At 37.7% G+C, this 26209-nt stretch overlaps 1 protein-coding gene across 2 annotated transcripts in view; it reads right to left on the bottom strand.

Moving 5' to 3' along the window:
* Positions 1-26209, bottom strand: part of St3gal6 (ST3 beta-galactoside alpha-2,3-sialyltransferase 6) — a 68668-nt gene that overhangs the window by 18078 nt on the left and 24381 nt on the right. The window contains exons 2-5 of one of the 2 annotated variants that reach the window (XM_023721303.1): positions 15641-15740; positions 11800-11877; positions 2304-2407; positions 1231-1294 (exon numbers count right to left, since the gene is read on the bottom strand). In XM_023721303.1, the coding sequence (XP_023577071.1) occupies positions 1231-1294; positions 2304-2407; positions 11800-11877; positions 15641-15729 (335 nt within the window). In that variant the 5' untranslated portion in view covers positions 15730-15740. The remainder of the gene's footprint in view (positions 1-1230; positions 1295-2303; positions 2408-11799; positions 11878-15640; positions 15741-26209) is intronic. The other variant, XM_023721304.1, reaches the window with a different exon arrangement.

Genomic DNA, 26209 nt, shown 5'->3' with positions numbered 1-26209 from the left:
AAAATAAAGTAAAACAATTTTTAAAAAGGGTGGGGAGTAAAATGAACCAGGCAAGGCATGGTGGCACATGCCTGTAATCCCAGCATTGAGGCGGCTGAGACAGGAAGATCACCATGAGTCTGAACTACCTAGTGAGACCCTGCATCAAATAAACACAATTTTAAAAATTCAAAAATAAAATAAATGAACCGGGCCTGGCATGGTGACACAGCCTGTAATCCCAGCACTGGGGAGGCTGAGGCAGGAGGATCATTGCAAGTTCAAGGCTACAAAGTGAGCTCAAGCCCAGCCTGAACTACATAGCGATATCCTGTCTCAAAAAAAAAAAAAAAAAAAAGACACAAATAAATTTAAAAAATTAATCAACTCATTATAAAATCTACCCTTCATTGACCTTAGTGTGTAACAGATAACATCTACAGATAACACAGACCCAAATAAACTCTAATATGTCTCCTTGAGCTCTATTCTCTACCATTTTTCTCTGTTCACTACCCCATCTTCAGCACCCACCAAATAGCACCTCTATTCTCTTGGGCAAGAGGCAAAATTCTACCACTTTCTTTTTTTCAGTAGATCACACCTACAGATCAGAACAGGCTCATACAGGCGCACTGGTTAAGCTTTAGAGTGCAGCTTAAGACTGTGCCTACCTCTGTAGAAGAAGCCTACCTGCCACGAAGTCTATCTTGGACAATTTAGCTTCCAAAGGCTACCATGGCAAAATTGTCTAAAAATTAATTTGCCTTTTGTAGTCAAGAAATTCATATCTAATCAAGCTGACTGAATTTTTTAAAAAATGTAATTCTGAATGAGAAGGTATAAAGTTGCTTCAAAAATCAACCTTGTTCAACAAATGAAACAGAAAGGATGGTCATGAGTCAATTAGAAGACACATGGGAACAGCCTGTGACAACAGGCGTCTGCTGATTAACAGAGGGCATGGATTACTTGTAGTGGCAAGTAACAGAAAAGATGCAGGACTTTAACATGAGACCAGTACCGTCCATCAGCAACGATCTGCAGAATGTTGAGTTAACCACTTATGCGGCTTCCAAATTAATTTTGTAGTTTATTTCAAGCAGTATAAGAACAAAAGTAGCTATTCCACAAGTTTTCCTTAGTGCAAATGCTATAGAATTTTTTCAAGTAAATACATTTTATATCTCTTGGGGCATATATTTTGAACCACCTTAGCCAGAGGTTAAAGTTAGAAGAAAACAAACTCACTTGTCAAACTCATCAAAGAGATCACAACTCTCAAGTTTTGAAAGAGCAAGTCGAAAATACTCCGCTAGAAAACAAATGAAAGACTGTGAATAAAAGGTAGGTAACCACAGCTTATAGTAAGCCACCTTGATCACTCCCCACAAGCCCATCTCCAGGTGGCAGCGCCAGGTTTGATTTTATGTTCACTTCGGCAGCACATATACAAATTTGATTTAATCTGTGAAAAGTTAATGATACGACTGCAATTAGCACATTCAAAATGATAAATGCTCTAAAAACACCTCTAAAAACCCCCAAAGAAAATGCTTACTCTGAAGCCAATCATAAAACAGAAAAACTACCAATATGAAATAATTTTGAAATTGACATAATAATGTTTAAGCAAATTAGACTGTCAAGCCCAGTTATTATTTTAATAATACAAACCAAAACTAAAACAAAAATACCAAAATCAGTTGAAAAAATAAAATCTAATTAATAACACTAGGCCTGTCACCTCTTGAGTTTTTAAGGTTTCTCCAACATCCAGCATGCAAGTTACATAAGGTCAATCACTTCTCAATGAGAGAAGGATGTGTTAAGAGGGATTAATTCTCTCTAAATACAACAAAACTAAATTAAATATTGCTCAAGGAGCTGCGGGGAAGGTAGCTCAGCAGAATAAGAGCTTGCCTGGCAAGCACAAGAGTCTGAGTTCAATCCCCAGTTCCACCAAAAAAAAAGAAGTTGAAGCTCGCTAATGAAATAACATAAGTAAATAGCTGAAATGGAAGATAGGGAAGAAATTCACTGTCAGGCTGAGCAACTGATTGTACACTGCAACAGTAAGGCTCTAGGACTCATTGAAGTCCTAACTGAGCAGAATAAACAAAGACAGTTTCTTAGGACAACAAAATTCTATACTTTTTATTCTTTGACTCTATAATTTGATTCCATTAATTCCCTTCATTACATCTCAAAATTAATATCCCTTATCAATTATCATTAAGGATAAAGATTAAATATTAAATATTAAATTTTTTTCTCATCAAATACAGCTCTCATTTAACATGGGTAAGGATAATACTACTGACCTGATGTTTTTATCCCATAGGGCAAATAAAACTTATTGCTACCATACATGGAAGCAATCTTTTTAAAATCGGCTGTACACAGAAAAGGGTGAAACTGAGGAACCCTGGAAAGAAAGAACACAGAATGATTATATCAAATGCCCACCAAACTGTCAGGCTTTTATGACCACAACTGAGAATAACTGTAGTACATAGATCACACTGCATAATTATTTTAAAATTTTTAAAAAATGGTTTAAATTCTTAAAACTTTATTTAAATTACATACAACTTGATATGCAAGTGAACTTACGTGCTGGAATAGAAACAATTTTTGGTGCTAATAATTTCCAAAATTATCATATATATGAAATGTTAACTATTAAAGCACAATATATTAAAAGTTAGATACCAGTAGAATGCAACTCTTTTCTAATGCCATTAAGTTAAGAATGAAGAAACTTGATGAATCGAGGACAAGCCTGGCTTTTGGGAGTTTTGCCTCATATTTAGTGCCTGGTACAAAGTGTGACAAGCAGCAAATGACTGAATGAATTTCAACTCCAAATCAATTTCTATGAAGTAGAATATGATTAAAGAGAAGTATCCTAAATCCCATCTTAAAATGCTACTTTCCCCCACCAGAAGACTAGCCTCTTGTTACATGCTGCAGGACAGATCCAGCTATCCTTCAAGATGGTCCCCACAGCCCGTCTTTCCTTCCTCTGAAGGCTGGATATCAGATGGGTGTGAGGCCTGCCCAAGGTTCCAGGACAAACCAGAAATAAACAGCAGTTTTGTTATAGCCAAATCTTGGAAACAACCAAAATGTCCATCACTTGAGGAATGAAGGAAAAAAATGTATTTTTATGGCATACTACTCATCTATAAAAACAAACTTGAAGCCTTTATAGGTAAATGGATGTAACAAGAGGCTATACTCATAAGTGAAATAAATAAGACTCACATGTGTATTCTGTAGGGATTTGAAGTTTAACATATCAATACTTGATGGAAAATAACCTGTTCCATGATATGTCTAACATGTTTAATATTCAGACAGATAGTAAGCTTAAGCTCAACTACCTACGTTATAGGGTAATATCATTAAGCTTCTCTTCTGGAGGGTTAACAATATAAGCTTGCAGACCAAAAATTTGAGAAAAAGAAGGGCTGCAAGGACAGCCAATATTTTGGCCATAGCCTTTCAAGGTCAGTGAAGACTCAGGACATAGAGAACCTGTACTGTTAACATGCTGTAACTCAGTGGCATCCCAAATTTTCTGATCAAAGAGATTATGGGGCCACAGAGAAAAGTGATCGATGATATAGAGTATGCGTAAGGAGAGTCACATGAAGAGAAAATGTTCTTTCAGGCTTTCACAGACAGCAAACTGGTCAGGCAATGGCCGTGACTCATCCACATGGCTGACACTGACAAAAGAGCTACAAACTGCAGTATAGAGTTTCAGGGTAAATCCTGAGGGGATCTGACTGACCTTGGAAGATACAAAACTTACATTTTTTGTTATTCAGGTCTTGCTCTATCTTAGTCTTAACCATTCAGAGCAGAAAAGTATAAAAATGAGGTATAAAAAGTAAAGCCATATTAATATTCTGAGCTGTAAAAGGCTCTAGTCAACAACTTCTGACATTGCCAGTCCTATGGGTAACCAAATACTATTATGGACTTCTGGACTATATTGGATTGTTTTGCTGAATTCACACATCTACAATATTTCAATGGCAATGGAATACCCATCTCTGACAAAACTAAACAAAAAAGGGGATACAAATGAAGGACCATGTTGTATCTGTATATACAAAACAGGTAGGATAGATATACAGCTTTTTTCTCTTAATTCAATGAGAAGAAAGATTTGTACTAATAGTGTTTGGACAGGATATCATGTCTGCATCTTGTACTATGAATAGCCACTACAAAGTCAATATGCAATGTATTAATTATTGAAACCATACTATTAATCGGTTTTAAAACTGTCTCATTGCTATTTGTTTCTCAATAAAATTAATTTTTAAAAAAGACCCACATGTGTAAATATCATATTATCTCCCTAGTGTAAGAACCTGAAAGAATAAATAAAACCTGAAAGGTATAATAGAGATAGTAAAATGTGAAGAAACTGAATTTAAGGATTAAACAATGAAGATGAGAGAAAAGACAGGAAAGGAAGGAGGGAAAAACATGCAAGTATATATTCAGGATGGCTGTGATGATTGTACTCATAATTTCTATCAGTTTTTTTGAAAATAGCAGTTAATGTTTAGAATTTTCACCTGACTAACTCTGTATGCTGATATCTGCGATCTGAGCAACTACATCAAGGACAGCAATGTGTAATACAAAACCCATGGTTGAATACCTCTCATCTGGGTCTTCTAAATACATACCATTTCTAGTGTCTTATTAATTATTATACTCTCCTTAAAATAAGTTAAAACCAAAAAAGACAAGGAAAAAAATGAAGATTTCTGGAAAGCAAGCATCAATATTCAATTATTTCCCCAATTTACATAACTATCTCTGTTAATCAGAGCAACAGCTTTGATGATAAAAATACATAATATAACAACCACTGTTAATCAGCTATTCTTGTTTTGAAAACCTGTAACATATGTATTGTATGTTACCCTGTTTCTGGGTGGGGTTTTTTTGGTCTTTTTTTTCTATTTGTCTTTGCTTCTGTTTTTACTCTCCAAAATAAAATGAAGTAAAATTTTTTTAAAAAGGCTTTAAAAAAGGAAATAAATAGCAGTAAAATAAGAGTTAAATAACTCCAGTAGTTTCTTTTGTTGTTGTTGGTTTTTGTTTTTGTCTTTTTAAGATGGATTTTGTTACACAGTTCAGGCTGGTCTTGTGCTCACTTTGTAGCCCACTCTGGCCTCAAACTCATGGCAATCCTCCTGCCTCAGCCTCCCGAGCGCTGGGACTGCAGGTGTGCATTACCACATTTGGCCTAAAATAGTTCCAGTTTTATCCTGGCTTGTTTGCTCATGAGCCACTAAACTTGCAAAAATAACTGAAGTTTAATGTTTGCAGAGGTGAATAATGAAATGATACCACAATGAAGTGAAAGAAATAATGCTCTCCCTGCCCTAAGCATGCTCCCTGTCACAGATTTCAGTTGTGCTAGTGGCAGTAGGTGCAGGTGTCAGACAACCTGAGAAGGTCATTTCTATATCAGTGTTGGTCCCTTAAGTTCAGGATCTGCTTTGGGAAAAGAAATTATCCAGTCACATGTTTCAAGTCTGAGAAAAGACTTCCCAGGAAAATCATAACTGACCACTGCACCAATAAACCACGGTTGTTCTTCGGAGTCAGAAAGACAGATACTGATGATTACTAATGATCAGTGTCTGTTTCCACTTACAGCTTGTCCTTGGTAAATGACATTTTATTTCTGAGTAAAATAATTTGATAAACAAAGCACTATGTCTCAGACATAGCAAGTGGTAAGTATTACTTTATCTGTAATAATTATATTAATTGTATGTATTACAATACAGGATATTGTATGAGAGTATACTGCATAACATTACATTCTGGGATCGTTATTCCTGCAAATGTCTAGTAGAGTGGGTGATGTGAACTACGCTCAGCAGTGGAAAAGCACAAGCTATGAGAAGGAAAGTAACCTGCCTAGCACACAGATGGCAAAGCTGCAATCCCCGGGGGGCAAGCCTAATTCTAAGGGAAGGCATCCTCTTCATGCCATGCCAGGTTTCTGAGCACAACTTCTCCATTGTTCCTGGGTTTCCTCTGTTTCTGAGAAAGAGGCACACTTCAGGGAACAGTCTGCAAAGAATACTGTCTGCACAGCAAGTGTACAAATCTTCATCTTAAACTCCAACAGAACAGTCCCGGGGCACTTCAGTGCCAAGGTCTTGCAGTGGAACAAAATTCATAGACTAAAAGTCAAAGGATGGAAAACAACAAAACAGAGACCCAGAAAAAAGCAGGAATAGCTATTCTATTTGTAGGCAATGTGAACTTCAAGCCCAGACTTACCAAAAGAGACAAAGAAGGTCACTACACACTTGTTAAGAGAAAAATCCAAGAACAGATAACACACACATAGTATATTTGCTTCAAAAAAGAACACATAACAATCATAGGTATATACACACCAAATACTGTTGCACCTAACTACATAAAAAAATTATTAATGGACACAAAAAGTCAAAGGAGCACTAACATGATTGTAATAGGGAACACTAATACCACATTGTTACAAATAGATCAACTAGACTAAAAGTCAACAAAGAAATATCAGAACAGAGCCAAACTGTGAACAGTGGACATACTAGATGTCTACAGAGTGTTCCACCTTACAACATCAGAATGCACATTTCTTTCAGGTACACAAGGGATGTTGTCCAAAACAGACCACACACTACTTCGTAAGTAAGCACAGAGAAACTGAAATTATTTGATGAATATTACCTGACCACAGCACAAAAAAAACAAAAATCAATGGCAAAAGAAACCACAAAAATTATATCAACACATGGAAATTAAATAACAGCCTCCTGAACAACCAATGGGTAACAGATGAAATTAAATAGCATCTACAATTAACTGATAATGTTCATATAACATACCACAACTTATGGGATGCACTGAAAGTGGTACCTAAGAGAGAAATTTATAGTGGTAAATTGTCACATCACAAAAACAGAATGAGTTCAAATAAACAATTTAATTTTGAACCTCAAACTTCAAGAAAAAGAACAAATCAAACCCCAAGCTTGGGTATGAAGGAGAAAATTATAAAAGTAGGAGGAGAAATTAATGCAATTGAGACTAATAAGACAATACAAAGAATCAATGAAGAGTTGGTTCTTTAAAAGATTAAATAAAATTGATAAACCCTCAAGTCAACCTTTTCAAAAAGAGGAAATAAGACTTCAAATGCATGCAATTAGAAAGGAAAAGGGTGAAATCACAACATCCTGCAGAAATCCAGAAGATAATCAACACCTATTTTAAAAATTTGTAGGGGCCGGGGAGATGGCTCCGTGGAATATGCGCTTCCCTGGCAAGTGTAAGGGCCTCAGTTCAATCCCCGGTTCCACCAAAAAAATAAATAAATAAATAAAATTTGTACTATACTAAGATGGAAAATACAGAAGTAGACAGATTGCTAGCTACATATGAATTGCCAAAACTGATGAAGAACATACAAAAATTCTAAATAACCCAATATTAGTCAATGAAATTGAAGATGTGATTAAAAACCCACCAACAGGGACAGGGAGATAGCTCAGCGGCATAAGTGCCTGCCTGGCAAGTGCCAAGTCCTGAGTTCAATCCCCAGTACCAGGAAAAAAAAAAAAAAAAATCCAGGTCCTGATGCATTTACCGCTGAATTTTATAAGAAATTTACAGAGGATTTAATGTCACTACTACTAAAACTCTTTAATAAAACTGAAAGAGATGCAATACTTCCAAAACATTTCTGGAAGCAAGGACTACCCTGATACCCAAACAAACAGACAGGCATAAAATCTCAATAAGATACTGGCAAACAGAACACAGCAAATCATTAAGAAGATTATACATCATGACTAAGTAGCATCATCCCAAGGATACAGGGATAGTTCAACGTACACAAATCAATAAATATACCATATCAACAGAGCCAAAGACAAAAATCATATACTCATCTCAATGAAGAGAGAAAAAGCATTTGACAAAAACCAACACCCTCCATGATAAAAACACTACAGAAAATGAAAGTTCACTAGCAACACTTAGACTCAATATAGTTCTGAAAACATTAGCCAAAGCAATTAGACAAGAATGACAAAAGGAATAAGGATAGAAAAGGAAGAATTTTATTATCGTTTTTCATAGATGACATGATGCCGTACATAAAACCCTGCAAACTCCATGCAAAGCCTCATAGATTTAATAACCAAATTCAGTAGCATGGCTAGTTGCAATGTCACACTCAAAAGCCTATAGCATTTGAGTACACAACAACAAACTCACACAGAAATGAGGGAAGCCACACAGTTCATAATAGCACCCCCCAAAAAAAAACCAGACTTAATAATCAATTTAACAAAGGACTTAAACAATCTATATATTGAAAATTATAGTACTCTGAAAAGGAAATGGAAGAGGATTATCAGAAAGTGGCAAATTATCTCTTGCTTATGGGTAGGAAGAAACAACATAGTGAAAATGGCCATATTACCAAAACAGTTATACAGACTTAATTCAGTATCAATAAAACTACCATTAGCATCCCTCACAGCACTAAAGAAAGCATTCCTAAAATTCATTTGGAACAGAAGAGACAGACAATAGCAAAAACAATTCTTGGTAAAATAGGCAAGGCAAGGGGCACCACAATCCCTGACTTGAAATTGTACTACAAAGTTAGTGTGATAAAACCAGTATGATACTGGCAAAAACAGACTTGAGGATCCATGGAACAATTTAGAAGATGCAGACACAACTACAAACATACTCAGCCACCTTATCTTGGAAAAAGAGCCAAAGATGTTCACTGGAAAAGCCTCTTTAATAAATGGTGCTGGACAAACTGTCTTTTGACATAGTAAAAATTAAAACTAGATCCATGTCTACAACTATGCACTACATTAAAATGCAAATAGATCAAAGATCTAAATATTAAAACAGAAACATTAAATCTGCTGGAAGAATCAGTAGTAGTCCTGAAGACACGGGTATAGACAAAGATTTCATGAAGAAAATCCTGTCACACAGAGAAATACTACAAGCAATCAAAAACTGAGACCTCATCCTATTAAAAAAAAACAAAAAACTTTCAGACAGCAACAGAAATGACCAATGGATGGAAAAGATAATCCACAGAGTGGGACAATTTTCTGCCAGTTGTCCCTCAGACAAAAGACTACAACACATAAACAACTGAAAAAAATTAGACTCCCAAACTTGAAATTTTAATCCAAAAATGGGCATCTGAAATGAATATACATTTCTCAGAAGGACAAATGATACAGAAATGTATGACAAAATTTTCAAAATCAGTCGTTTTCATCAAGAGATGAAAACTAAAACAACAACTGATATTTTATCTCACCCCCCAAAACAATGGCTATTATCAAGATAACAACAAATAATAAATGCTGGTGGGGCTGTGGGGAAAAAAGGAACCCTTCCCCACTCTTGGTGGGAGTGTAGACTGATGGAACCACTGTGGAAATCAGTGTTCCTCAAAGAAGTAGGATTAGAGATTCCAATTGAGCCAGATATTCCCTTTCTAGGTGACTTCTCAGAAGAATTAAAAAACATCATACCACAGCAATATATTTGCAACCATACTTCTAGTAGCACAATTTGTAACAGGTAACTCTTATAAACAATCCAAATGTCCACCAACCAAGAAATGGATAGGAAAGATGATTTTATTTTATACAATGAAATAGAACTCAGCCATAAAGAAGGACAAACTTGAGATACTGCTAGGTAAGTGAACATACCTCGACACCATACTCCTAAGTGAAATAAATCAGACACACGTGTCAGTATCACACTGTCTCCCTGGTATGAGAAAATGAAAGAGTAAATAAATACTAGACTGTATAATAGGTATTGTGAAATAGGGGGCAAGCATTCAACAGAAAAAGGGACTAGGGAGGGGGGAGGGAGAAAGTAAGAAAGGAAAAAGAAAAAAAGTTTTAAAAAGGATAAAATAGCCTCTTTCAGTTCCTCTTTTCCAAGATGACAAAAAAAAGAAGGAACAACAGTCATGCCAAAAAGGGCCGCGGTCATGTGCAGCCTATTCGCTGCACGAACTGCACCCGGTGTACCCAACGATAAGGCTATTAAGAAGCTTGTCATTCGGAACATAGTGGAGGCCGCCGCCCTCAGGGACATTTCCAAAGCGAGTGTCTTCGGCGGTTATGTGCTTCCCAAGCTGTATGTGAAGCTGCATTATTGTGTGAGTTGTGCTATTCACAGCAAAGTGGTCAGAAATCGATCTCGTGAAGCCCGTAAGGACCGAACTCCTCCACCCCGATTTAGACCTGCTGGTGCTGCCCCACAACCTCCACCAAAGCCCATGGAAGGGGAGCTGGGTCTTACTGGACTGAAGAAAACTCTCTTGAGAAAGAAATAATAAATTGAATGTTATACTTTAAAAAAAAAAAAAAGGATAAAATAGAGGCAAAGCTTTGTAAATAAAGCAGGAAAGAAGGGTTGAAGAGAGGGAAGAGAATTAGGAAAAAAACAAGAATTAAGATAGATCATACAGAGGTACACATTCCCTATGATGAATATGATCCTTAGGTATATCTAAATTGTGCCAGTAAACTTAAAGAATTTGTAGGCATACATACTTGACAATCACTCTTACATAAATAAATACCTATATACCTTTCTGGGTTTTCTCAGAAAGAAAAATATTTTTGCACTGAAGCTATAAGAGTACCTTTATTCTAGAGTAGCATTTTAAGCTGTCACCCACAACCTATGTGTGGCTTATGCAATCAATTGTGTGAATCATGACCAGTATATTGTTTAAATGTGAGTAGAACTAAACATAGTACATAGAGAGCAGTAATGGTAAACTTTTTTCTTATTGTAACTCCTGTATACGATATTCCAAAGTACAATTTATTTATTAGCATATGAATCCTGATTTCAAAACAAACTTAAAAGTTTTTCTTCTAGTTCTGCAGTGCTCCTAGGACACATCGCTATGGGTAGACTACAAATAGCCACATGGTCACATGCATAATGATGTAACTGCAATTATCTAGGCAGCTGACAGATTTTATAGGAATCTGTATCCCCAAAAGGTTAAGAACTTGTAATGGAAAAATACAGCCATGTAATAAATTATGAATTCTGATTGGTTAATGAAAGGAACAGTTAGAAAATTTATACTTTTCTACACAATTGACATGTCTAGACCAGATGGACGTTTATTTCTTGATATCTAAAAGAATTTTTATCAGTAGTTGGTCAAAATTGAGGTAAAAAGAAAAAGAATATTTATAGATAGAAAAATCATTTACAAGTCCTCACAATCACAATGAATAGTCACCATATAGTATACACAGACTAATTATTACTTGCAATCTACGTAGTTTACCACCAGTCAAAATCAGAGAAAATTTCTAATGACAAGGTTAAATCCAGAGCCAATGAAAACTAAATCATACAGTAATAAGACTGAAAAAGAGCACAGGATCAGGAAATGATAAAACCCCAAAGAACAGCTTTTTTATAATCAATACAAATAAGACCTTGCTAATATCACCTATGTGAAAAGAATAATGGTTAATGGTTGAAATCCGTTCTCCTATGCCTTTTCTTAAAATAGATGCAGAGCAACTACTAACAGCATAAAAAGAGGTAAGATAATCAAGCTCTGTTTTTAAAGTGAGGAGTTTGTTTTATGCTGCTAAGATTTGTATGAACAAGGCAAATGGGGAAGATGATCAGAAACATACTTTAGATGTTTTGTATGCCCCAATTTGTTGGGTATATTTTTACCTTAGGAGAGAGGCAAAAGCTGGCTTTGATAAACAGGGCTGGATCTTATTTCTCTGCTTCATTTCCAGAGGTGGTACCCTAGGAGACAAAAATAGTGTCAGTCAGAAACCAGACCGGGAAGCCTGCCCAAAGGGAAGCAAATGCCCTGGGAACCTACTCCACGTTGCCACTACCAGGCCGCCCAGGCAAAGAACAAAACTCCTCACTGTGTCCCTAAGATATGACAGGACCTTCTCCGAGTTCTACACACTTGCGGATTTGTGAGTATAAAGCAAGGAGAGTGAAAAAGCCAACTTTCTATGGGCTAGAAATTCAAAGAACCCTTGGAGAAGGGTAGGGATGCTGTACTATAGAATTAAAAAGCCAGGCTCCAATTTAACCAGGCTCCTTGAAAAGTTGAGAAAACAACCATACCCTAAATGCAAATCATAGGTGGTTAGAGGCATGCCTGAGGACATGCCAAACACCACAGAAATACCAAACACAAGCAGATTCAACAGACCTATGCTTTGTAATGCTGAGGGCTCCCCAATCACACCATTTAGTCTTACCTAACTCTCCCCTATTTGTGGCACAGATTAAGCCCTTGCGTGACTCTTGAAGGCATTACCTGCCTCCACGAAGTATTGTGAAACATAACAGCCCAAGAACGAAAACAAATGAAGGAGGTGGGGAAGACAGGACCCACAGTTAGGAAAGAGGAGAAGAGCTTACTATGAGATCTTTTTGATGATAATCAATTCTGTAAATACTAATATTTTTTAAGGCTTACTCAATATTACTTCTATAATCATCAGGGTTCAAAATGCAAGAAAAAGACTGAACTCTTTATAATCAGACACTTTTTTAACCTCAAATACTGAATTATATTTAGAGGACAAAATGAGATATATTATTTAATTTTAGGATGCTGAGGAGACAAACTGTGGATGACTTTTAAAGCAAAGACAAGTATCTGTCATAAACAGTTTAAGGAATCAAGCTCACAGTACAAACACTGACATGAGGTAATTTCCTAGGGAACCTTCTATGAATGAAGCAACCTGTTAACTCTAGTTGGGCATTCCCCAAATTCTGATGACAAATGACTGTTGCATTCAGATCCACTTTAGTATCACTTTAAAATTATTTCTCCCAAAAGCATTCTCTCAGGCTTTCACAGAGAGCAAATTGGTCAAGCAATGGCCATGACTCATCTACGTGGCTGACACCAACAAGGGATCTACAAAGTGTGGTACAGGGTTACAGGATAAATCCTGAGGGTACTTGACTGACCTTATCAGATACAAAGTTACATTTCTTGTTATAAAGGTTTTGCTTTATCTTGGTCTTAACCATCCAGCAGAAAAGTATAAAAACGAGGTATATAAAGTCAAGTCATATTAATATGCTGAGCTGTAAAAGGCTCAAGTCAACAACTTCTGCGGAAAACCCACTATTATTGTGGACTGCTGGACTGTGTTGGATTGTTTGGCTGAATTCACACACCTACAGTATTTAGATGCCAATGGAATACTCATTTCGGACAGGACTAAACAAAAAAGGGGATACAAAGAAGGACCATTTTGTATTTCTATATACAGAATAGTTAGGATAGATATACAGCTACTTTCACTAAATTCAATAAGAAAGATTTGTATTGGACAGGATATCCTGTCTGCTTCTTGTACTACAGATAACCACTAAGAAGATAACAATGTACAAGGTATTAATTATTGAAACTGTCCTATTAATCAGCTTTAAAAAAAAAAAAAAGTATACACATCAGACAAAAGAACTAAATTCCAGGTTCATTTAGTTGAAGAAAGACAAAATGGCCCCATGTTTCTGTAGTTCTCAAATATCATTGTTGTTTTAATGCTCAGAGTAATCATTGGCATTTTTAATGATGGCCATGAGTTATCAAGGGATTGATTAAATGATTTGCTTAATGACAACAAAAAAATTTTTAAAAATCACTTCTCCTGTGACAAACAGTAGGAGCTACATAATAACACAGCAATCTAGTAAACTTTTTGTTTTTGTGTCTGTCTCCCACCGCTAAATGGAGGGACAGATCCCTGTGAGACAATACTTCTAATACTCACTGGATGTGTAATCAGACTTCAAAGTTCCCTAGCACAATATTTAGGTCCGAATCGTCAAACTTTAGACTCAAACCTAACCATTCACTTGGTATTAGTTTGTTTTATGCAGTTGGTACAGGGTCTCACTATGCAGCTTGGACTTGTAGTAATCCTCCTGTTTTCAGCCTCTCCAGTGCTGGGATTACAGGTGTACACCACCACGCCCAGTCTCCGTGGCTGGCTCAGCGCAATAGGGGACAGGGCAGGCACAGTGTATGATACTGGGGATCAAGCCCCGGTCCCTCTATTGACTAAACAGGTGCTTAGTCCGCTAAGCTATCTCGCCAGCTCCATGGTATTTTTTTTTTTCGTGGTACCAATTTAGTTTTCTTCCATGAAAAGCATTATAAACTTTAATGATAAAATTAAATACAGAAGAATACATTTTTTTTTTATCTGTGTAAGCCAGAAACATAATCTAAGATCTGCTACTGCAACTGACATAGAATACTGACCTTTTTGTAAGACAGCTGTCATGTGATTTACTTTGATTTAATTTTATGTTGCCATCCCCTTAGCCTTTAAAGGTCATCAAACCTATTCCTAGCCAAAGGACTGAAAATGTGAAGGAAGCTTTCAAAAAATTATTTATAGAGGATTTCTCTACAGTAAAATTATCTGTGCCTCTTCCAAGTTTTACCAGTGGTATTCTAAATCAGAGCTATTTTTAACAAGGCATATATCAATCACCAGATCTGTTAAACTTAGGAAACTACTCTGTTGTATGTGTATTTTTACCAACATTCTCTTATCCATGCACGTTAGGCTCTAAAAGTTCAACACCACTGAGTCCAAGAATGATTCTATTAACTCAGGGAGACAAACTAATACAGCAAGTCCCTGACTTACAAAGGAGTGCTTTCTGCGAGAATGTTCACAAGTCAGATTCAGTCCTAAGCTTCATACCTTTAACAAAAATGGATAGTGCGCTGCTTTGTGCTTCCCAGCGGTCCCTCACATCACCACTACTTTTCCTCCCGCCTCCAGACATCCGGGGCCCTGACCGATCACTGCGCTGCAGTATGCCACAGCGCACGGTACGCACACTGCACGGACGGTGCACGGCAGACCTGTGAGCTGCTTCTGCAGTTTGTTCACATCTAGAAATGTTTACAGTGCCGGAGCCATTCATATCTGTCAAGGTGTACAACTCGAGTGTTCGTAAGTCAGGGACTTACGGTATGGAAATAAAGACTGTTATGTCCCAATGACGTTCAGCATTACTACTTCACTGAGTAGCAAATAAAGACCAGGGTCACTTACCAGTTTTTAAACTGTTCAGAGATACAGCTGGGTATGCCTGTGGCTCGTGCAGGTGATGCAAGCCTATAATCCCAGCTACTCCGAAGACTGAGTATAGAGGATACTAAATTTGGGGCCAGCTTGTGTAACTTAACAAGACGCTGCACCAAAAATAAATAAAAGTTCTGGTGGGGGGATATATATAACTCAGGAGACCACTTGCCCAGCATGCATGAAGCTTCGGGTTCAATTCCCAAAACCGCCAGAGATTAAAAACAAATAATTTGTTGGTGATACAATCTATAGGATGCTGGAATGTGAGGACTCCAATTTATAACAGAAAACTAGAACAGATTTCAAATGTTACAGTGTTTCAAGGTTTTGTTTTTTTATATAGGTCCTTCTAATATCATTTCTGTATATACGAAAGAATAGAGTGGGGATTATGGTTAAGTAGTGAAAACGAAACTTACCAATAAACATTTGTTCCCCATAATATACAGTGCAGCACGTAATAGAGGAAGACAGCACTGAGGAATATGGCCACAAGGTAGCCTCTCATGGCTAGCCCACCTGCAACACAAGGAGGGAAGTCCAAAGAAAGGGGAAGATTATCACACTGATAGAGCTTCAAAGTGAATTAAGTATGTATGAACTATAACAAATAAACATACAAGTCTGGCTAGACACACTGTCAGATAATCTAATATTGCCTTCCTTTTAATGGCAAATAAATTCAAAGAGAAAACTTAGGCCACACCCATACCTTCTGAAGTGGAATAAACTAAACAAAATTAAAGCTTTTCTTGATCATCTAGGGTCATCTTAGCAAACAGCACGACTGTGCGGTGCTTCTTGGAGCCATGTGCTAGGCAGCCTACACTGCAGTGACCTTCTGGTCTCTCTGCTCTCACTGTCAGCAGCTGCCCTGAGTAGTCCCACTCCCAGATGTCACTACAGTAAATCAGTTAGGAATGAAGGCTATGTTAAGAGAAAACACATAAACAAGCAAGTTAAATGAGAAAGCCTTAGTCTGCGCATACTGCCACTTTAGTACTTGTAATTCCCACCGAGAGTCAGCACTGGTTGGTACTCAGAAGGCCTGATTCACAGCCCAAACCTGCATGAGGCTTGGGGGGAGAGTGCTTAGGTCCATCAATTCTCTTTCTTCAAGCCTAAGTGCCCTCACATGCTTACAACTGAGCGCACACCCTGTGCATTACTGGGTAACTACGCTGTCATGGAAAGCAATTTGCAATTGGCCAAAACAGTCCCCGGACAGCTTGCTGAAGCACTCAAAATGAACATTTAAGTTTCCACTAAGAATAACATAATTTATGCAAATATCAAACAAGGATGCAAGTTACCATTGCCAGCTAATTTTTTAGACATATATCTTCATCTCAGACAAAATCATGTAAAAGGCTAAGATCTTTATTTGCACCTAAGTGTGGAAAGCCCTACTGAAAGAGGTCAGTTATTTGTAACTCAATTTGTTTCTCTACCTCCAAAACATACTCCTTGGGCAATCTGCGATCTTATAGAACAGAGTTATGGGTGACATTTTGTTGATTTTCATTTATTAATACGTAAAGAAAGCAAAAAAGTATGTGAGAACATTATTCCTTCAAAAAACAAAATGACTGCCTACAACAACAGAGAAATATTTAGGAAGCTGCGCCTCTCTAGCCACAATCAAAGCTTTGATATTCCTGTTGCAAAGCAGAGCAGGGCCAGCCAGAATAGCCTTTGATCAACATGTGTAGCTCTGTGTGCTCACAGGAGAAGCCTTCCCCAAATACCTGAATTCACTACTTACAATTCTATTAAATGACCACTTTGCTTTGAGCAAAAGCATTCAAAGGAAAGCCAGTTTGATTTAACACAGGGAACACGGTTTTAGAAATACAGCTTCAATTTCCAAAACACACAGACTTTACAACACTGATACTGACACAACAGATGTTAGCCTTTTGGCTCCAGATGCTCTGCAAACCAGGGACTCTGCAACATTCTTTACAAAGTTTATTTAAAAAAAAAAAAAAAAAAGGCAGCTATTCCTCTAAAGTGTGCACACAGGACAGTGGACATGACCACTGGCAGAAGTCCAATATTCATTTCTTCTCAAACTCTGGTCTGTAACCCAGAGTATGATTTACCTATATGTGCTAAATTAAGCTCAGGGGCTGGGGAGATGGCTCAGTAGAATAAGCGCTCCTCTGGCAAGCACAAGGGCCTGAGTTCAATCCCCGGTTCCGCAAAAACAAAAATAACAACAACAAAAAAAATGCTAAATTAAGCTCAATCATAGCAACTGTGTTTTTTCCTCTTTAAGAATAAAAATATACTCTATTTGTGTAGACCTTAAAGATCACAGTGAACTTGGATGTCCAGCATTACACACAATAACTGCTGTAAAACCCACAATAAGCATGTCAAATGAGTGTGCAGATACTAGTCTTTTTTTTTTGGGGGGGGGCGCTGCTCAGGATGCCTTCAGGTCAGGTCTGGTTTGGCTTTAGGATGAGGGGACCGAACCACAGCATCCTGAGCCTAACTGCTTTGTTTCAGCAGGCACTTAAACACCTGAGCTAATGGGCAGGCCCCCACAGATACTAGTCCTGATGAACAAGGAAACTAATGTTTTCTGTCACTGCTTCTGGTCACACAGTTTATGGGAGACAGAGATAGACTTAAAGCATGATCATTTCTTAGGGTTTTAATATGGTGTCATCTTATTATCTTAAAAGATACGAGTTGGTACCCAAAAGATAGCTAATCTAAGATTTTCTGGTCTAGTGGCACAGACCTGTAATCACAGCACTTGGCAGGCAGAGGCAGGAGGACTGCTCAACATTTGAAGTCAGCTTGGGCTACACAGGACCAGCCAAAACTGTATCTAAATTACATAGGGACACTTGGCGTCAAAAAAACAAAAACCCCACATTCTTCAGATATTGTAAGCATCTCCCAATTTTAATTCTTTTGCCAATAAAAGTTTGAGAATCAGTGCTGTAGAATATATTACAAAACTGTAAAAGGAAAAAAAAATGTATTTTCTGAAAGACAGGGCCCTGAACATGTTTCAGGAGGTAATCCGATAATACCACAAGTATCTTAAGAACAGGCCCTGCTTGTCTTCGCTATCCTTTCTTCTCTAGTGCTTCCCACAGTACCTGACACACAAAGACACTAAGTAGATGGTTGCTGAATGTAGTTACAGGTTCTAGGACAAATTTGCTTTGTATTAACGTTTTTTGTTTTTTTCTACCAAAAATGGCCAATAAATAATGGCTGACTTGAATTACTGAAACATATGAATGGTTACCATAAACCAAAGCTTACGATAAAAGCCAGCTCTCATAGCATCCCGATAACCACCCTGCGTTGGAAGTAGTGAAGTTCTGACACACTGTAGACATGAAGAAACTGGAGAACTGAACGTAAAAATAACTTTCCTGAGCTGATAAATAACAGAAGAAGCATTCCAATCCACGTCTACCAGATCTGAGTCCCCATATCGTACTGCCTTTCCCAGTCAGTAGAAAACACAGCTTCCTAAATGTTCCAGTTGTTCTATGCAGTCATTTTACTTTTTGAAGGAAAAAAGAGTATTCTTACTTTTTGTGCTTTTTTTACATATTAGTAAATGAAAAACACCAAAATGTCACCCATAACTCTGCTCTGTAGAATCGCAGATTGCCCAAGGAGTATGCTCCGGAGGTAGATAAACTGAGTTACAAATTGAGTTATGTTTCCACAAATAAGCACAGGCCCATTCTTGTGATAGCAGACTACGCATTACAGAACATTTCTCTAATTTGTCAATTTCACTCACTCTTCAAACAGTATCCATCCAATGTCAATTGGGAAAATGGAGAGAAAGTGGTAGTATTTTTAATACAAATTCTCCTGAAATAAAACCCTGTTGCTCCCACCCCAGTCCTTCCTAGATTGCCTGATCCTCCCAGGCAACGCCAGCATTGTGTATAAAAACAAAACACTGTGGACTGATGCTTGAAAATGGCCAGATTTTTATTTTGAGGCTCTCCAAATGCTTTCTCAAACCAAAGGGTATTTGTTTTCCTAACTAGCTTTTAAAAGAATGCCCAGCAACAATTCTGAATACACTGCTCCAGTCACCATGCACAAAAACCCTGAGATTTTCACAACTAATATACAACACCATGGAAGAAAGAGCTTTGGCATTTTATTTTTCAGATGCTAAACCCTCCTTCCTGGATTCTCCATCCCGGTTCATCTTGGTCTGGTACAGGTTTTCCCTAGTGCCTTTCTGCAGATTCAGCCCCGCAAGCTCTGGGATTGCTCCTGGTCCAACGAAAGCGAACCCAGAGAGCTATGGACTAGCAGCTCAGCAGTTTGGCTCCTAAGGATCCCATGCTGACCTTGGCCACCTCATTCACTGCAAGTACGTTCTACTGCTGAGAAAGTGTAGCACAGCTTTCTCATGTCTGCCTTCCCTCAGCCACCTCAGCAGCTCGCCAGCCAAAGTTCCAATTTTTGGTAACTAGGATCCTAACCAAGTCCCCATCCTCTCTTTGCCAAACCTTTCTTATGCTTCCTATGTCCTCAGTGACACAGGACTTACTGTCTCTACTGGTCTTCTGTCATAGCCCGGGTGCTACTGCTTAGTCATAATACCAAATAAACAGCACTTTTGTATAAATTAGAGCAGAGCGTGCAGTCTAACTCCCCACAGCCCTGTGGACGCCTACATTTCTCCCCCTTCACCAATGCCCACGTTCATAATTCTCCTTTCCCTCCTTACAAAGTAACCCAAGCAGTCATGTGAGAGACCTTCATCCATTTAGGTTTCTCCTGACCCCAGCTCACAGTAAGACACACTCAGACTGAATGTGGCCAGGCGATTGTACATCCTGCCCGCCTTCCTCTTCACAGTTACAGTGTTCAGTTTGTGACTGCTCTTTGTAGTCACAGACACACATCAACAAACACAGAACAAAAGCCCTCTAGCTTTAGCTATGCACTGATGTCTTGCTTTTGGTCCAGCCCCAAAGATCTTCAAAGCCTAACCCTCAAGACCTCGCCATGTCCACATTGCCCAAGCTCTATTGCAGAAGTGCAAGATCCCACTGGGACAGATGAAGAGGCCTCAGGCCTCATCTCACACTTTTCTTTTTCTTTCCTTTTTTTTTTTGCAGATCTGGGGATTGAACTCAGGCCCTTGCACTTGCCAGGGAAGCGCTTATTCCACTGAGCTGTCTCCCTGGCCCCTCACACTTTCTTTTTAAAGTATAGTGCTTATCACTCACTGGATGGCCCAAATGTGGGGAAGAAGCCTCTTCTATAACAAGGGCCTCCATGCCCTACCAGCAATGAGCACGTAAATAATAGCACATTTCCTCAGGCACTTAGTAAATGCCAGCACAGTACTACGCCCTTTTGTCCATAATAATTAAATCAATAATTAAACCATGCTAGAGATGATTAACACCCAAACCAGTGGGCAGAGTCCAAACTGAGATCTAATTTCAAAGCCCACATTTTAAAATTGCACATTATGGAAAACTATAATTAATGCATTTTTTACTACAACAGTATGAATTTAACTTAATAATACCTTTAAATTCACTTAATAATACCTTTTAAAAATAAAACAGGGGAGCTTGGCTATAAATCATAGGTAGAGCTTTGCATACAAGAGGTCACGGGTTCAATCCACAGCACCGAAACAGACAAACAGTGACACTTGCTAAATATATACATTTACTAAAATACACTTATTAGGAACACTAAAATATGTAAAACTATTCAGCTCACAATGAAAGAGATAAACATTAGGGAAGCAGACATTTGGCAGATAAAATTTTCTGCTACAAGGATCTGAAAATTCTCAATAGTTCATAATTTAAAAGGAAGAAAAAAGTAGCATATGAAAAATTAAATGACATATAGCTATATCCAAAAAAGCTTAATTTATATCTGAACTTAGTTATTACATGTTATAAAAATTAAGACAGAAACTTCTGACATCATTTAATAAATTAATAGAAAATTATAATTTGATTTATGCCTTCATCCAAAGAATAGATTGAAGAAGTTGCAACCAATTGGACCGGCTGTATAAATCTGACTGCTCGCTAAGTACACACAGCTGTTTGCTTTCAGCATGGCAGAAAGGGAACATGCATAATTAACTTTCTTTTCTTTGGCTACCCCAATTCTTTAGTGAATGCAATGATACACAGCCACACACACCCTTCTCTCTCAATCTGTCAAAAAAGCCAGCACTTTCACCACATTGCATTCTGAGCGTATGTGGACAGATTTATTCATCTAATGGAATCTGAGCTTTCACTGCCAATAAAGATGACCAAATCTTCCCCCTGAAAATGGGTGTGCTCACTGCAAAGAATATAAAAAGGTCAGAAATTACATTTCAGCAGATTTCTGTTTTTTTCATAGCACAGCTGGATACACAAAAGTCCTTCAGCTATGAGCAACTATACTGCCTGCTAAAAATAAATGAACTAGAGTTCCTGTTTTCAAGATTTCTTACTTTAGATTCAGCCTCATTGCAAATAAGGAAGCTTTCAAAGGAACTTATGCTCCTCATGTTTATTCAAGTTTTCTCAGAGGGAGAAAACTCTCCTACTTCTTCTCTTTGAGTGGAAATTTACTCTATTTCCTTATACTAGTATCATAATGAGTACGTTAATAACTATGCCTTAGTTTTAAAATTCACTTCATTGAGATAAATTGTTTATGCAGTAAAATTCACTTCCTTCAAGAGTATAATTTGATAAATTTTGGAGAGTGTATACAATCATGTGAAAATCACCAAAATCGTAATATGAAACATTTCCTTTAACCCAAAAGAGTTCCTTTACTGCTTTATAATAAGCTCCCTGTAGCTACTCCCTGCACCCTAGCAAATTGTATGATAGAAGCAAACTATCATACAGTTTGCTTCTGCTAAAAATTTATATAAGTATAATCACACAGTATGTATCTTCTCTGCAACTTCTTTCAGTAGGTATAATGCTTTTGGAAAAGTTCATATTGTAGTTTACACAAGAAGTTCATTTTTTTACTAGGAAGTGGCATTCCATTTTGCAGATACACTGTAATTTTTGCAGTTACACTGTACAATTCACTAGAAAGCAGGCATTTGACTTCTTCCCAGTTTTTGGTTAGAGTAAATAAAACTGCACTAAACATTCAAGTACAATTCTTTAGATGAAAATACGTTTTCATGGGTCACAAAGCAAATATATGTTTCACTTTATATGAAACCTTATTTTATATTTTGGTGATTATTTCTGAAATACAATTATTTTTCAATCTCTCAGTTAAAATTTAAAAAGCCCTGTCTATATCTATTCAAATTATTGATAGCACTAAATAATACAGCTTACCAAATTAAGACTCTCAATCTATGAATATCAATAATGGGTTATACACGTATGTAATTAAAATGCACTCTAAAATATGAAGAATAGGGTTCACAGTCTGTTGAAAGAGCCAAATTAGAACACAACCTCAGTTCATGAACTCAGTGCTTCCCACGATTCTGCTCACAAACGGAATTGGATCAGAATTGAATCATATTCAATGGTTAGAGTCAATGTTGACCTCAGGACAAAAATATGATTCTGTTCATGTTCAATTTGATTTGCGATCAGCTCACTCCAAATTCATGAACTCTGGTACCACTGTATACTAATTTAAAATAATTATCTGTTGTAAGAAATAAAGCAGAATATTTTAGATCCTTGTCCTCCAAGTGTAGTCCATGGGCCAACAGCACTAGCATCTGGAAAGGTGACAGATACAAAGCACCCCAGAACCACTCTCTGCCCTACTGCATCAAGACCTGCATTTGAACAAGATTCCCAGGTTGATCTGTACATTTGAGAAATGCTGCTGGAGAAGGTTAGGAAAGAGAAATGGAGCCCACAGAGAGGACTGGGGTTTCACAGAAAATACAGGTTTTTCTTTTTCTTTTCTTTTTTTTTTTTTTGGGGGGGGTGTTTATTCTAAGTTCCATGCTGTATATTTTAAGTCTTTAAAGCTTGACCTTTTAAATTTTCCATTTAAAAGAATTTTTTGTGAAGAAAACAGCCAGTTTCTGAAAATAAATTACTTTCAGAGAAATTTTCCTAAGAAAATTCTAGGGACTTTTTTGGTGTCACTGGAAGTTCCCTGCACACTGTCCTTCCTATAATAATTTCGGTTTCATCTCTCCCTCTGCCACCATATCACTATGCACCACTGGTATTTTTGAGACGAAACACATGGGACTTCTCTCTTCACAGTGTACCTACAGGACATTTACTTGATTCTGCATCTTGTGCTGAGTCGCCTAAAAATGCCAAACTGGCCAAATAGTTATAATATTTCCAATTATTGCTGTTTACAATTTGGATCTATGAATTACAGACTGTAGAGCTAGAAAGACTGTAAGAGCGGAGAGGACTCAGACACAGTGAGGTTTTCTGTACTATGTAACACAGAACAGGCAGCCAAGATTGTAAAAATTTTTAAAACTTTTCAAAGATGATCTTGCCATTAAGTAATGGGACTGACAGAACAAGGCAGCATTTTTTGTGGGTTCCCTCCACACAATTTGTGTCTCAGCATGAGTACAGTAAAACCTCAGTTCACTAATGCTTCTGTCGGCAAACAATTTGGTTTAAAATGTGGCTTCCATCCACATCAGGTGACTGACATGACCACAGACGTTTGCCCACAAAGAACATCAATGCAGACATCGTCCCCAAATCACAAAACAAATGAAGTCTGTATGCAAGATACCACTGTCCTTACTTATTTGATGAGTAAATGAACAAGACAATAAAGGAGTGACTTCATATCGCTAAACTACTTCACCTTTATTTTGTTCTAATCCTCTCTGATCTCTGCGGCGACCTATTCCTCAACCACATCCTTTTTGGTAGTCCCACACTTGCCATGGACTCACAGAACTTCCCTGCCCAGGTTCTAGGCTTCCTCCTCCTCTGCCCACCTCGCAGGCAGTGGGTGCTCTCAAGCATTAAAAAGTCTACATTCGCGTTACTTCTCACTTAGTTACCTGGAACAAGCTCAAACTTCCCTTGAAATCAGCCAAGGTGCTAGACCTGGCATAAAATCCTCAAAGCACAGATCTGTTGTCGCCCAGCACACAAGAAAATCTCCAAATTCCCTTGTCTGCCAAATAGTTATAAAATCACTAAGCCTTGCATTTTAAAAGTTCTATAATTTGGTGCTTCTACTTACAGTTCTTTCCCTCCCTTGACTCTCCTGCCCCTTCCCCTCCTTCTTGTTTTCCTTCTCCTCCTTGTCCTTTTCCTCCTCCTCCTTCATGCAATTCATTCTTTAGATGTTTAGGATTGCCAGTGTGGCAATCAGATTTCCTCAGTTTTGAGTCTCAGCTCTTCCTCTAATTAATTATATGTCCCTGCGAGTTCTCTTAACCTCTATATATCTTGGTTTCCTCTGGAAAACGATGACACTACCTAATAGAGGTATAGAAAGTAGTAAATATAAAGCATTTAAGTATGTGGCATACTCTTTTAATGTTTAATTTTTCAGGCTGGTCAAATAGCAGGTGCAGGGGCCAGGGGTTCGATCCCTGGACCTGCTATGCTGGCCCCACCCCCACACCACACTGAGATGGCAATTGAGACTGGGCATGGCATGCACCTCTAATCTCAGCTTTTGGGAGGTTGTAAACAGGTGTATCACTACAAATTCAATCCAGTAATGAGACCCTGAACACCCTGTAGACCCTTCCCTAAAATACAAAAAAAAAAAAAAAGTTTTAATTTTTCTTTTAAGACTATTGAAGGTTTAACTGCCCCCACACCAAGTCTTCATTGAAAAATTAGCTTAGAAACATCCTGATAAAGCTCTTAAAAACTTGCATCGTTGTATAACAGCATCAAAAATTAAGTTCCCATTACTGTAGTAGCTATTTTTCTACATATTAACTTTGACATTTCAAAGTATCTGTGACAAGAAGGTTTAATCATCTGAACAGAAAATGAAAGACATTCAAAATAGCAGCAATTCTTTGACAAAACTCTTAAGACTATTTCCAGCTATAGAAACCACACCTTTTAGTGCTTTTTCATAAAAATACATTTTAAGAGGCAGAAAAAACAAACAAATAATAAATCCCAGATTTATAATCAGTATTTCAATTTTATGTCTTATGTCATATTTTTATGTCTTAAAGCAAGACATAAAACCAATTATTTCCTATTAAAGTCAATCTGAATTGGATAACAGGATTCATCTTATATTTAACATTTATTATAATATTGAGAAAGATTCAATTACTGTGCTATAAGCTTAGAAGCAAATCCTGTGTGAGTCAGCAATGTTTAATAAGAAGAGGAGCTAGTTTAGAGTATTTCTCAGCCCCAGGCTAGAGAATGGAGGCAGAAGAATAAACACTGTAACACATGTGTCTCAGTTACTCTTCTCTCCTTGCAGGGACAAATATCCAACACCCACAATGAAGGAAGGAAAGGTTTATTTAGCTCACAGTTACTGGAGATTTAAGTCCATACTCAGCTGGCTCCAAGGCAGATTGGCACAGGACAGAGCACAGCAGCAAAGAGAAGAGAGCAAAAAAGGAGGGGCAGCATCTCAGGCAGCTAGCCAGCCTCTTTCCCACCTCACACTGTAATGCAAATTACCTGCCCCAGGGCAGGTACAGCATCCACTCACACAATAATCAAACACTCCAGAAGCTGCCCCAGGACTGGAGGAGGCTTTAGGGAAGACAACTGCACACAGACCATAACAACCTGACAATAAAATGTTATTGAACACTTATGAGACAAAATATTCCAAATGTTTTAGATGTAAAGTTCTTTTAATCCTTAAAACTACCTTTAAAAAGGTGCTACTGGCATCCTTATACAAAGATATTAAAGCACCGAGAAGTTAATGCCCGCACACAGTAAGCAGCAGAGCTGGTTCCTAACCCCGCACACACACACCAGAACCCACGCTCCTCATCCTTACGCCTCCCAGAGCTGCCACGACAG

This window comes from Octodon degus, unplaced genomic scaffold (genome assembly GCF_000260255.1).
Source record: "Octodon degus isolate 3935 unplaced genomic scaffold, OctDeg1.0 scaffold00081, whole genome shotgun sequence".
NCBI lineage: Eukaryota > Metazoa > Chordata > Mammalia > Rodentia > Octodontidae > Octodon > Octodon degus.
This window is presented reverse-complemented; position numbering and strand designations above follow the sequence as displayed.